The sequence below is a fragment of the Zosterops lateralis genome, assembly GCF_965231275.1.
Source record: "Zosterops lateralis genome assembly, chromosome: 18".
Classification (NCBI taxonomy): domain Eukaryota; kingdom Metazoa; phylum Chordata; class Aves; order Passeriformes; family Zosteropidae; genus Zosterops; species Zosterops lateralis.
Window position 1 is genome coordinate 3082158 of NC_139778.1, and position 14112 is coordinate 3096269.

The window sequence follows — 14112 nt, forward strand, 5'->3', positions numbered from 1 at the left end:
TGACAAAACAGCAACTTCTGGACATGCTGAGGCACAGTGCTGTATTTATACCCCAAATCAAATGCCTCTGTCTAAGTCCTGCAGCTCCCAGAGCTCCTGGCTGGCAGTGGGGAATCCACTGGTCGCTGGCACTGGGTATTGTGTCCGTGCAGGAGGAGTTGCTGTATCTGAGCATCCCTCGGGATGTCAGACCTGATCCCATCAGTCCCTCTGCTTGTGCTGCCTTCAGCTCCATGCCATGCTGCAGGAGCAGAGGCCACACCTTCGCCCTCACCTTGTGACTGCTCCCAGTGTCTCTGCACACCCCTGGCAGCCCCGGGCCATAAATCACAGGGAGCTGCAGGGCTGTGCCCAGCACCAGGACACGGTGGCAGGTGAGGATGTGCCAGACCCGGCACAAAGGCAGATCCCTGAACAGGAGCTGCCACCTGGTGGCACAGGGACATTCTTGATGTCATGCCAACCACAGAGACCTGGATTTTGGGGTGGCCCTGGTCACTTGACCATGGCGCTGGCTCTGCCCAGTGGCACTGAGGAGGCTGGGGCTACTAGAGCACAGCCTGGCAGTGCTGCTCTCACCCTGGGACTCACCCTGCTGGGACCTTGCCCAGCCCTGGATCCTGGCTCTTGCCAAGAGTGTTCCAGCTGTAGCTGCTCTCCACAGGCTTCGGTCCATTAGTTTGTGCCAGGCTGGAAGTTGGCTGGGAAATGCCACCTCCAACCCCGCCCGACTCCCTGCGGCCACTCCGGGCCCGATGCCACAAGATCAGGTGGCTCTGGTGAGGCACAGCTGGACTTGTGCACAGCTGGACATCCTCCACCTGTCCCAGGGTGTGCCACAGCTCGGCCAGCCCACAGAGGGGCAGGATGCCTTGGTGCAGGGGGACAGGAGCAGAGTGAGGAGGTGAGAGGGACCATCAGGGCAGAGTCGCTTTCCTGGGGTGGGGAAGGATGTGGCTTTGAGCTCGCTGGGAAACTCCAGACCACAGCAAAGGCCTTCTCCAGCCAAGTTTATCCCTGATAACATCAAACTTAGTCAGCTGTGCTGAGAGAATAGCCCGGAGGAAACAGGCTCTGGGGAAAGCCTCCTGGAAAATTTCCTTCCCTTGACTCTGGGGAGCCTCGGCACTGGGGAAAAGTGTGGGCTGGGGGCTGCCAGCCCATACCCAAAGCCCCCTCACCCACTGGGGAATCCTTGCTCAGTGGGACTCAGCCCCTTCCTGCTTCCCAAAGGACAGAGGAACAAAAGAGGAGGAGGGGGAGGGGAAAGGTCTAAGAGAAACTTCTTCCACTTTCTAGGAAGAGAAAAGCCCTATTCAGGCAGGAAGAATACCCGGTGGAGCTGGTCACTAAGCAACCCACAGCAATGTGGTACGACCTGAGGGACAGGCAAGGAACAAAACTGCCTCACTGCCCACCCACAGCCCATCAGGGAGAGCCTGCAGGGCCTGGGGACAGGGGACACCACAGGGCCACCTGGGGACAGGGGACACCCCCAGGGCCACCTGGGGACAGGGGACACCCCCAGGGCCACCTGGGGACAGGGTGCACCATGAGGGGCTGAGGCATCCAGCAGGTCCAGAGCTCCTGGGTGCAGGAGCTTCTCCTCAGTGACCAACCTCACTCAGGCTTCCTTTTTTGCTGCCCAGGGAGGATTTCTGGTCTGTTCCAAAGCCTGGTGTTCCCACAGGGCTGCACCATTCCCAGCTGAGGCACTCTGCAATTCGGACAACTCCCTGCTCCCACAGACACTGCGGGCTCCTATGGGCAGAGCAGCCAGGAACAGGCTACATCCTCTCCAGAGAAGCTGAATTCTGCATTTAGATTCTCAGTGTGGGAGGCTGTCCTTCACAAACAAGCTCAGTGAGACATGAGAAACTGCCTGGCCTCTCTGCAGCACAAGGGAAAATGGACAAAGAAAATCAATCCTGACAAACCCTGCTGACAGTCCCGGCTGAAATGCCTTCCTTGGAGCCCAGAGAGTCCCTGGAGATGCTGCTGCCCCCAACAAAAATGCTGCAGAAATGGAAAAACACTCACAACCAAAGCAGGTCCAGTGAGAGTGCAGCTGGTTAACCCAGGGAGATGCACTGGACCTGTTGGGACACTGAAGGCTTTTTGCCTGCATAGTGTCATGGGGGAACATCCAGCCCTTCATGCATTTACCTTGAGCACCTGATATACTTGGAGAGCAGCTGCTGGGACAAGGACAAACTCACCAGTGTTCACCCACTTCCTCACAGAGAGGTGACTGGCTGGTGCTGATCCCTGTCCTGCAAGGTGAGCAGGGGGGAATGCTCAGGTGTGTCCACACAAGCTGCAGAGCCTCTCCAGGTGGAGGTGATCCCATTACCCCTCAGTCCTGCTCTTTCCTGGCTTTGCCATCTGCTGTATCTCAGCCTTTAAAGCATCAGTTCTGGGCACACTAAACAACCACAACCCACAGGGCTGCACAAAACATCAGCTTGGCCAAAGTAGTGCCATTTATTTTGCTTACAAAACCCCTTCCAGGAGGCCAACACACTCCAGGTTTGCTGGCTGAAGCTGGGCCCCTCTCAGCACCACGGGGCACAGGCACTTCAGCCAGCAGCAAGGACAGAAAGCATCCATCCCTGGACCTGGAGAGCTCCACCTCTTCTGGCAACAGGACAAACACAGCTCTGGCCACAGCTGGGAGCCAAGCATGACAAAGTCAAGCTTTGTCAGCTTTGGCACATCAGGTCCGTACCATAAAATTCACATTTTGTGCAGCCAGGGGAGCCCTGGGTAGGCACCAGGTACAGAAGGTCTGTTGCACCATGGAGAGCTGCCATTGAGCTGATGGCAGTGCTCCTCTGGAAGTGTCATAGCAAGGCCACACTGGAGAGCAGCAGTGAAACTCATTCTCAAATTAGTCACCTGGAAGTGTCCAGTCCATCCTTTTTATCTGCAGGGAGCAGAGTGAGTGCAGCTTCCCCTCCACAGAAATTAAGTCAATCTGGAACAACAGGATCTGTGTTTCCACCTCCATCCATTCCAGCTCCTCAGGGAGTTTGTTTAGACAATACCCAGCTCCAAAATGGCCATTGCTAATGGAGAGGATCCACCCAAAAGAGAAGTGGCCCCAGCCTGAGGAGCATCTCCTTGCAAAGAGTGAAAACCTGGATTACACAAAGGACACGGGACCATATCCATCCTGGATTCTGTTCTCATAATACCCATTCCTACAACAACCAGCAAGAGTCCTGCAGCACAACCAGATGGGACTTTGTTGGCACACTGCATTTTCTTGTTGGCCTTTGGGTCTGCAGCATTCACACATTTGTTGAAGTGTTGTGAAATAACAGAGGTGCTGAAGAAGGGAAATGTCTTTGTGGGGATGAAATGTGCCTGGCAGTGCAGAGCTAACCTTGGCTCTGATGGTCCTCTTCTGTTCCCAGTGAGGTGTTGTTGAGATTTCCCAGGCAATGGCCCTTGCCACAGTCAGGTTCTCTGGTAAAGTTTCATTATATTCTCATCATGAAGTCTTTTCCACACCTGCTTCTCCAGGTTGAAGTCATGGTTAATGTAGAAAATTAGACGTTTCCGGTCCTTGTCATAGTAGTGGTCTGAGTACTTCTCGTGCCCCTCTGTGATGTAGCCATAGGCACTGACCTGGGAAAGATGCAGGACTCACTGGGCAGGGGTACCAGGGATGGAGGGAGCAGGTGAAATACAGGACACAGGTCCCAAAGGGAGTGAGCACAGGACAGAGATGCCACCTGGGGCTTCTCTGGTGACCCTGTGTGGGGGTCCAGAAGGACCAGACTGTGAGCCCTGGCTCCAGAGATCCTGCTGTCCCCTCACTGCCTCCCTGGGAGACCATGTGCTCTAGGTCACAGCAGGCTTCACCACCTCTATGGGAGCTATTTTGGGATTGTCTCTCATCTTCAGTCTGTTCCTCCACAGCTGACATGAGCCCATAAACTCTTGAGGCAGACAGCAGCCACCCCTGCTCCCCTCTGCCCCCTGCTCCCACTTCCAGACAGTTCTGGGTGCAAGACTCACTGTACCCTTACCCGGTCACAGAGATGGAGGGCAGTCAGCAGCACGAAGGCCCCTGTCGTGGGTCTGTACAGCCTCCAGTAGTGCTTTTCCAAATTTTTAGACTTTAAAAACCTGCAGCAGGAGAGAGGAAACCACTGAGGAGCTGCTGGCTGTGGTGTTTCAAGCAGGGCACACCTTGTCCCCCTGTGACCCATGAGGCTTCTTCCCTCCTTGCAGCAGGTTGGGGCCATAGGAGGCATTTCAGTGAAGCCACGAGTGTGCCCAGAACTCTCCACCACCTGCACTGCAACCTAAGCCCAGCTCTGCCCCAGCTTTGTGGAAGTGGTAGGTCTTGAGGCAGTGGGGGTAAAGAGGGGATGGGTTAAAGATCTTGTAGGTTTAAGCCCATCACTCTCAAATCTGTCCTTTGCCTTGCAGTGTAGAGGTGGCTTTGAAGCTCCCTGGTATATCCTGCTCCCCATCTACATCTGGGAGTGAAACGAGACAAAGGGAAGGTGCAGAGGAGTGTCACAAAATCTGCCACTGTGTATGCCAGGAGTTCTTAGGAAAGTAGGAGTAAACACTGGGAAAAAATAGCATGGAGTCCTCTTGGCCTTGGAAAGGACCCAAGTCAGAGGGGGGACGGCAGAGCAGGCAGGGAGTGCCGGCCATCTGGCTCCAGGGAAGGCAGCAGCTCTCAAGGAGACTGAAGGGTAAAGGCAGCCAAAGCAGGGCACAACAGGAGCTCCTGTTCCTCCATCTCTCGGTCATGTGTGGCCCATGATGGACAGATTTCCGGTTGACAGTGGCCAACAGGCTTGTGGAAAGGGTTGGAGAGGCACAGAAGAGCAGCAGCCAGGCCAGGCAAAGGGGATGCTGAAGAAGAGCCTGTTGCTGTGCTTGAGGGCACAACCAACCTTCTGAGTCTAGAAGGAATCTCTAGAGAGAGGGTCTGTTACAGAGCCTTCCTCCAAGGTGCTAAACAATGGGGAACATGAAAGGCTGGTCCTGAACTAGAGATCAACAATTCTGGCACTTCAGCATCATTCTTCCAACACCTGAAGTTATAACTGACCCTGGATCTCTTTTGGATGTTGAAAATCAAACTGTCTGATGGCTGTTGCTTCTCCAGCTCACACATTCTGGATGTTTACCCACCACTAGTATCCCACTGCAGCACCACAGAGAGTTTGAGCTGAGCTCACACTGCTGATGCTTATCCCCAGGCTGCTGGGGAGGCTGAACTGGGGTTACAGGGGAGGCAGCTGGGAGGAGAGGTCAGAGACAGAGAGAGATGGTGCTGGCCAGGAAGAACAAGCCTGTTAGAGCACACAACCCACAGCTCACCTGTTTTTCAGGTATCTGAGGAAATCAGGGTGAATCACCAGGTATTTGTCCATTGTGAAATCTTCATCAAATTTCTGCCGGGGCTTCTGCCTAAGGACAGGAATGGGGAGACTCAAGACAAGCACTTGCACCTCATCACAGCTGGGAAGAATCAGCCCTGATGCGCTTGATGCACTTGGTGGTAAGAGAAGAACCACAAACACTGTGAAGATATTCTGTATCATTTCCCACATTATGACAAAGCCTTCATAACCTGTGTGCATTGCAGAGGAAGAGATCAGGGAGGAGAGGCAACAAAAGGAGACAGGAATATCAAAAGCATGTGTTTATATAGGCAGAAATTGGTGAAACCAGGCCACACCAGACCAGCCAGCAGCATGTGTTCATCCCCAAAAGCCACAAAGCTTTCTCTTAGCTCTGGCCACACATCATTGAGATCAGGAACCTCTGGGAAGGAGGTGTATTGACTACAGGAGTGCTCAGTTCTGTGGAGGAAATGAGAGATTTCTGCCTGCAAGTCTGCCAGGGGAGGGAGGCTTTACCCTGGCCTGGTCCTCCACAGGGCTGAGCACTGGGAGAGGAAAAGGGCACAACAGAGAGCTTGTCACTGGAGGAGTAGAGGGAGCTATAGATTGTTTTACCCGCTGAGGTTCAAGAATCCTTTCCTGATGTCCTTGTTGAATAGAAGAGCATCCAGCCACTCATAGTCTCTTGCTCCCTCCATGAAGTGAATGTATCTGACATGCTAAGAAAACAAGTGAGCATTAGTGAACAGCATTTGGGAAAATAAGCAAGCAGACATCTTGGCTCACTGAGTTTCTTGGACACACATTTCAGTCTGCAGCTCTCAACCAGCCCACAGCAGCAGGATGGAGACAACAGCTGATGTGCAGCTCCTTCTACATGCCACAGGACTGGGGTGGCATTGACACAACTTGCCACTGCAAACACTCACTCTGAGCCAAGGCAGTGCAGGTCCCCTCACTGAGGGTAATGCTAAAGCTAAAGGGCTGCCTCAGCCCCTCTGCTCCTCGTGGCAAGAGCAGAATGGAAACACACAGACAAACAGAATCCTGTCAAAGCCGTGCATGCACACAGCAGGGACCTCACTTACCTTTTCCTGTGGGATGTGGCTGAAGCCTCTGTGTCCCAAGATCTGAAGAGAGGAAACCAGGGAGTAGGCTGTGAATCCATAAAAGGATGTTTTTGTTCCCACATCTTTTTCATAACCCTTGATTACAGCCCCGCTCACCCTGGCCAAGGAAATTAAACAGAGGAGCAGAGTTAGGTGACCACTGAAACCCCTCACATGCACATTCACATAGGAAAAGCCAGTGTTAGCCTGGAGGAGGGGAAGACTAGGCCCATTCTGATTGGCACCCTGATCTGCAGAAGAGCCCCTGCTGTGGAGATGGCTCTTTATGGCTCATTTGTGATCACAGGCTTTGGATATTCAGTAACTTTCCAATTCTGGACTTTTTGTCTCCTGCCCATCCATCATTTTGGCACTTGGGAATGAGTGGAATAGTAGAAGAGATTAAATGATCCAGCACAGTTAGGGGCTAGCCACAATAAACTAGCTATGCATCTTCTGAGAAGGGAGGCTGCCTTACCTGAAGACGTAGTCATGGGAGTCAATCTCCTGGCCCATCCCAGAGTTATTCAGTATTCCTCCATTCCCCACAACAGCACAGCTGATGCACGTGGGCACATTGCTGTCATGGCTGGCCAGGAGCAGCTGCTGGTGGGGCTTTGGGGGCAGCAGGGACATGACCTCCTTTACCACTGTGAAGCAAACACAGTGGTGAGTTATCAAGAGCCTTTGGGATGGACACAGTGAAACCACCACGAGATCCTCCTAGACTGATGCCTTTGATGGGGAAATGCTGCAAACCTCCAGCTACTCAGCATAAGGTTCCTGTTAGGAGTCTGAAAGTCCCACCCTGAGGGACTCACGTGAATAATTCAGGTCCATGAAGCCATAGGGGGGTATAAAATGCTCCAGGCGGTTCCATTCACTGTCATTGAAGTATCTCCTGTCTGTGAAGATTGTGATGTTGGGCAGGAAAAGATTCCGCAGCCAGCCAGACTTGGCAGCCCTGGCCCTCACTGATTCAGAGCAGGTCTTGAAAAACAAAAGGGAAAAATAATGACTGATGAGCAGAGGTGATAAACCTGATTGAGTGCTGGTGCTTCTGTGCCTGTCTGTGGCAGGACCAAAGAGAAACACAGAAACTCCAGTGGTACCTCATCCATTCCCTTCATGATCCCCATCACCAGGAACATGAAGCACAATTTTAACTACACCCATAACCAGCCGGTGAAAAGTCAGACAAGGGAGCCAGGATGACTCCAAGTCTCTGACACTTTCCTCTTCAGAACAACAGGCCTGTCATGCTTAAATGTTTTACTGGCTTTGGGCCTCATTGGCTGATGCAAATTAACATTTGTAATAGGTCCAACCTAAATGCATCAAATAAGGCTGCAAGCACTAAGAATATGCTACAATAATATGCACATGCTATAATGAGCAGTCCCTGTTGGCGACACACCTCACAAGGTCCTGAGTGCACCTGAGGAAACACTGATGAAAAAATGAAATCAGATCACCATTGCCACTCCCTTTAAGGGTAAGAAAAAATGTGCAACAACTTGTTCAATGTCATCAACAAATCAGTGAAATGTGCAGCTGAGAAGGGAATCCAAGCCAGCTTATCCTACAAGGGTGATCACACTGCAGCTGGCAAGAGTGAGACTGTGTGTGCAGATGGAAGGCAAATAGCTCCACTACACTGAATTTTCTGCTGAGTCAATTTGGGCTCTACTTTCTTACACAACTTCCCCAAACGCCTACTGAAATACAAACCAGAGACCAAACAGACCCTCATGCCCAGCTCAAATCCCCAGAAATGGCTGCATTGCCAAAGCCTGGCTGAATGCTCCCTGGCTGAGCTGGGCTCTCCATGATGGATGAGGATGACAACCCTGTCACAGCCTGAGGAGACAGTCCTCATTCTGCCTGTCACCACAGCAGAGCACTGAGGACAACCTTGTCAAGGGTTTCATGGTGGCATCATTTCACTCACACCATATTTCATGTCCAGAAACAGGGACATTCCCATACCTGCTCAAGCAGGTCCTGTCCAAGGCTTGGTGCTTCTTGTGCCTCCAGATCTAGACTGCATCAATACCAGAGCAATGAGGGAAAACTCTGATCATGTAGGAAATAAAGAAGGGGGGAATGTTTCTAGTGACTCCCTCTCTTTGCAGAATTACAGATCAGGTTAGGGAGTGAGACACAACATGTGAGAAGGTGACTCACCTGTTCCAAGCCTTCCAGAAACAGAGCTGCCAGGGAAAAGTGCTCTGTGTAAGCTTTACAAGGAGTTACCAGCATAGGATGGGGGACAGAGACAGTATGAGACACCACAACCTGTCCCATCTTCTTGCTGAGAACTTTGCTGTAGTTTATTCCTTTCCTAAAGGCCCTGTTCCTGCACATTAGTAATTATGAGATGCTCAAATTTAATTAACCTGAGTCTTCATGTGAATGCACATGTTGTATATAGAGGTCTTCCTGCCACCAGCACCTGCATATACCAATGAGTGACCTACCAGTTCTGAAATCATCCCCAGGTGCAAAGGGCACACGTGCCCAGGGGCCAGCAGACAAGGTCACCATTCTTGGTGACCATCCACACCATCCCACCTACCGAGGGTGGGGATGACTTATCCAGCAGGTACTCATCCTCGAAATCCCAGTGTGGCTCAGATGTGAAGTTAGCAGCACTCAGTTTCCTCTTCTGTGTCACTGCAGCAGCCTGAGGAGCTGGTCTTACAGTTGTTATTGATGCAGGAGGTGCTTTGGGTTTTGCCTGATCTATGGATGTGTTGTTCTCAGGTGCTCCCTTCACCCCAGAGGATGGTTTCACTGTTGTCTTTTCCTTGGCTTCTCCCACCCATGGAGCTGGCCTCACCATTGTTCTCCTCTTGTTTTCCTGCATTATAGGGGTTGTTTTCACTGCTGTCTTCTTGATTCCCTCCAACTGGGGTGGTGGTTTCACAGCCATGTTCTCCTTGGCTTCCTTAACACTCATAACTGGTTTCACTGTTTCCTTCTGCTCCTCCTTTGCTTTCCATCTTGGTGTATTCTCCTCCACATCTTTGGGTCTTGTAATGTGTCCTCCCAAAGTCACCTTTAAAATGCTCCTGGAGTTCCCATTATCAGAACAGGTTAAACCCTGTTGCTCTTGGGTGTCCACTTGTGTCTCTGGGGCATGTTGGAAAATGTTCAATTTCCTGAATGCAATCAAAGGAAAAGCAGATAAATCACACACACTTAACACTGAACACCCTCCAGCCCATTTCTAATGCTCTTGACTCTGAGCCTCTCTCTGTGCTTTAGAGCAATTTCATTTTAAACTTTGCCAAAATGTTATTCAACTTCCTACGCCATTCTAGCCTGAATATTGCTTATCTCCCCACTAGGCAAATCCCAGAAGCACACATTCTCTCCTCAGCACTTGGCACATGAAGCATTCACACTGGCAGTAACAGCCAAGCAGTACAGCTCAGCTTTGCCACGCACTGGGCAGGCCCCTGGCAATGTCCCCAGAGCACTGCGGGGTTGGTTTGGAGATCCTGGGCTCAGGACACAGCACACACCATGGAGGCAGCCATCTGCCTCTCTCCTCTGCCAGCACAGCCCTGTGCTTCACCAACAGAGCATGAACATCTCCCAGAATTCAGGAAGGGAAATCTAAGAAGAACAAGTGAAACTCACTTCTTTACCCTACATCACCTCCTTAGCTTTTGGGGCCACAGGGCACTTCTCTCTCCTCTTTCACCTTGGTCAGGTAATACAAGGGCATCACACAGCACTCACCAGGCACATGTGTCTGAAGGCAGACACTGTGAAGCTATTAAAATGCAAAATCTCTACATTTTTAGCACTTGCCTCTAATATTGCAGCTGCCCTGTTGCCTGATTCAGAGGCACAGGCAGGTACGAGGTTATCACAGGAGGACACATCTGCCCACAGCAGAAGAGCCACCTGCAACAAGACTGTGCTGAAACATAGGGAAAAAAAAAATCAAGGCAGAAGTGGTGGGGTTTTGTCCTAAACACTCCCTCTTCTCTGCACACGGCTGGAGGGTAGAACAGGAAAAAAGAAGGTGAACAATGTCTGCAGCTGAGCTTTTATGTACAGCAAAGCTTTTCAGGGTAAAGCAGCGTGGTTGTGCCAGTCTGACTCCACACTCATGTTCAGCCTTTGCATGACACACTCGTTTCGGAACGTTGTGGATTGCTTCAGAAGTGATAATGGGAGGAAAAGCACTTCTGCAGATAACAGGCTGCAGATAGCAGCTCAGTTGCTACTAAAATTTGATGGATGTCATACCACTCTGAAAGTGCTCAGGAAATTAGCAACTAAGGAGGCTTTTAAAAATCATTTCGTATCAGATAAATATGTGAACCTTTGCAAGGCTAAAAGGGAGAGGTTGGAGCAAATGGCCTATCAGCTCTGCCTCTCTCATAATCATTAGCCACGTTCAACCAAGTGTGCAGCATGTGCTTTCTATCATAGTGCTTCATGTATAAACTTACTGTTACTGTTCACTGCCCAACAGGAGGAAAGATTTTATATGGACACTCTAAATAAAAAGAAATTTGGTAAGGTAGCTCAGGAAGATCTTAAAACCCTTGGTGAAATTCTGTTGTATTTTTAAGATGGTGTTTAAAACTTTAAAATAAAGTGCAGAGAACAAATGTGTGAAAAACAAGGTTCACTTTCTATGTAAGTTTTAAGAAATAGGTTTAATAGAAAATAAGACAATTAGGAGATAGAAAAAAAGCAAAGTACAGCCGGGTGACTCGGCATTCAGCCAAGTCCACCCCCTGCTATATCAGAGATATTCTTTAAATACCCTTTCTATTGTATCAATCCGTTGAATATTTGTATTTTTCCATGAACTAGTTTCTATATTCCAGGAATTGTTTTGCATGGTCCCTCCTTGGGTCTGCCTTTTTAGAGCCTGTGTGTTTCTTGGCTGTGTCTTCATTATTACCTTTAGTTTGGGCCTTGGTCCAGACTTTCTTCAGATGGGAGATGCTGATAGTTGGTGTTTCAATAGCAGAGTCTTCTTTACATGTTCACTGGTTGTTATTTTGACCAAACAGACAGTTTAAGCACACTATATCAACTACTACCACTATGCCTGATTTTCTTTACTAATAGCAGAAATAAAAAACTTATATCCTTCCCACAATGTTATTAATGATATAGCACACATCTTGTGAAAAGCCAACTTTATAATATACATTTATAACAAAATGAAACAGGAGTTTTAGTATGAGAAACCATCCCCCACTCCAGGCTTTCCCTATGTGCTGTCTTGCAGGGCAGATTCCACCTCAGTCTATTACACTTTAACTTCAAATGCTGTACCAGAGACCAACATGTAAAACCAAGGGCTCTTCCCATCCCAAACCTTGCTCCCTGCAGTCAGTCCCACATGGCCAGGCACTCCTGCTTACACAGGACCCTGCTCTCCTGACCAGCATTTTAAATCCAGACAAATGGTCAAAGCAGCTCCGTGAATTTTGGGCTCTAGAGTCCAGCTGGCAAACAACTGCAGAAGCTCAATGACATTTACTGTCATTTTCCTCCCCTTTTACAAAGCCCAAGGACAAATAGAGGATAAAGCCATGAAAATGCTGCTTTGTGTATTCTACGTGACATACAAGGTACAGAAATAGAACTGCCACACAGACAACCACACACAGCTCATACCTTGATGTGTTTTACTTAAGTTGTATAAATACAGGCATTTCCATTCTCTGAAACTACAGCAGAAGGAAATGGCTTCAAGCAGCTGAACATAGAGAGCCACTTCTTGTTCCAGCTCTGCCACTGATGGGCTCTGGGATCACGGACAACTCACTTCACTTCTCTACACCTCCTCCTTCCCTCCTTTCCCTCTCACCTCCCTTGTGCAGATTCCAACCTCTCCAAATTGACAGCTGTCCTCAAAGCATGGTCTCAAGCTGCTAGAGCTGAGCTGAACTCAAGTCACCTCCAGAGGAGCTGCAGATGTTCCCAACCTCACTCCTCCTGCTGCCCCCACAGCACCAGTCCAGACATTCAGCTGAGAACCAAACCAAGATGAGCTCACTGGGAGAGCTGGGACCAGGTGAGGGTGATGGGGAGGCTGGGGAGTGGTGCTTCCTATACACAGCACCAACACATCCACAAGCCATTCCTGGTGTCTGCAAAGGCTCAGGTGTCTGCAAGGGCTCATGCAAGGAGCAGTGCTCCCAGCCAGTGCTGCTGAAGACATTTCACTGTATTTCCCTCCACATCCATTCCTGTAGGACTTACTTGACCATTTATATAAAATAGATACCAAGATATCATCTCTACATGACACTGGTGTCCCAGTATGCAGCATATTTTGTGTTAGGAATCACCTGCTGAACTTGCCATAAATTCAAAGCCATCCCATCAAATTCACTGTCCAGCAATGCAATCTGGATAAGGGCTGAATAAGTTCCTTCTGGGAGCCAACAGGAAAAGCAAATACTATGCATGAAAGCAGGTAGGATTAGTGAAGCAAAAGCTGCTTTAGACAGCTAAAAAGGAAGCCCTGGAAAATAGTGAGCCAAGAGAAGCAGGTTTTTGACTGGATCTTCCAACACCATGTTCTGCTAAAGTAAAGTTGTCACCTAACTCAGATCAGAAGTGCAAGTTGCAGGGTAAAAAAGACAGACAGACAGACAGACAGACAGACAGACAGACAGAAAGCGAGCACAAGCACCCACACCAGACAGTGCATGCCACAAAGGAACAAGACCCTTACCTGAAAATCTTTATCTTTGTCAAGCCAAACAAGGAGCTGGAATTGACCATGAAGAGGCAGAACTGTGTTACAACAGTGAGGCAAATCAGGGCTATGGCAATTTTCGTGAGCCTTGTCCTGGAGCAGCGCATGGTGAGACACCCGTGAGTGTCAGAGGCGCTGCTGCCCAGAGGTGCTCGCCAGGCTCTGCCTCACCAAGGCGTGGGGAAGGACTGGGCTGGTCTTCCCTCTGGATCTCCCTATAACAACGTGCACACCCTGTCTCCCAGCATTCCCAGACTCTCTGCACACAGATCCAGTTTTTCAGGCAAGATATCAGTTTTGTACTGTTCCCGTCTATCACCAGAAACTTATTTAACAAAGAGCAGGGAATGGAACAATTTTTACTGCAAACAATGGAAGTTTCCTGTATTTTTCTTAATGATGTTGGTCTGTCCTAAAATGGAAACCCTTTATTTCTAATCTGGAGGAAGCATTACTGAGAACACATGTAAACTACGGAAGTGTTGAAAGTTACAGTCCAGGAAGCTTTCATAACACCACCTTGCCCAAGGTTTTAGACATAAACATAAACATATTCTTCATGTACTAATTGCTTGCAGCTCCAATCCAGAAGCAATACCTGCCCCCCATGATGATGGCTAGATACACATCCATTTTACCTTGTGGCTGGTTTGAAACAAATTAAAGTAAGATTGGTGAAAATCCACCACAGAAAGAGGAGTTTGTGTTATGAAAATCCCCAGTCAGTGTGAAATCAATCTTTGGCAGTCCACAGTACGTCACCCCACCAGCAGAGGGAAAGATTTGCAAAGGTTGACACCACAGCCAGAGAAATGTTTATTTCTACCAGGGATGCAGCTTTACAGCAAAGGGCTATTGTAACTTTTTATAGTGTTAA

General features: G+C 49.5%; 1 protein-coding gene across 1 annotated transcript; it reads right to left on the reverse strand.

The window, feature by feature from the left end:
* Nucleotides 1-2152: 2152 nt before the first annotated feature.
* ST6GALNAC1 (ST6 N-acetylgalactosaminide alpha-2,6-sialyltransferase 1) lies at nt 2153-13495 on the reverse strand. Its single transcript, XM_083874880.1, has 9 exons — nt 13212-13495; nt 9066-9651; nt 7309-7477; nt 6966-7137; nt 6467-6605; nt 5994-6097; nt 5353-5442; nt 4038-4137; nt 2153-3633 (listed from the first exon to the last, which is right to left on the reverse strand). The coding sequence occupies exons 1-9, from the start codon at nt 13340-13342 to the stop codon at nt 3463-3465; spliced, it is 1662 nt and encodes a 553-aa protein (XP_083731006.1). The 5' UTR covers nt 13343-13495; the 3' UTR covers nt 2153-3462.
* Nucleotides 13496-14112: the final 617 nt, after the last annotated feature.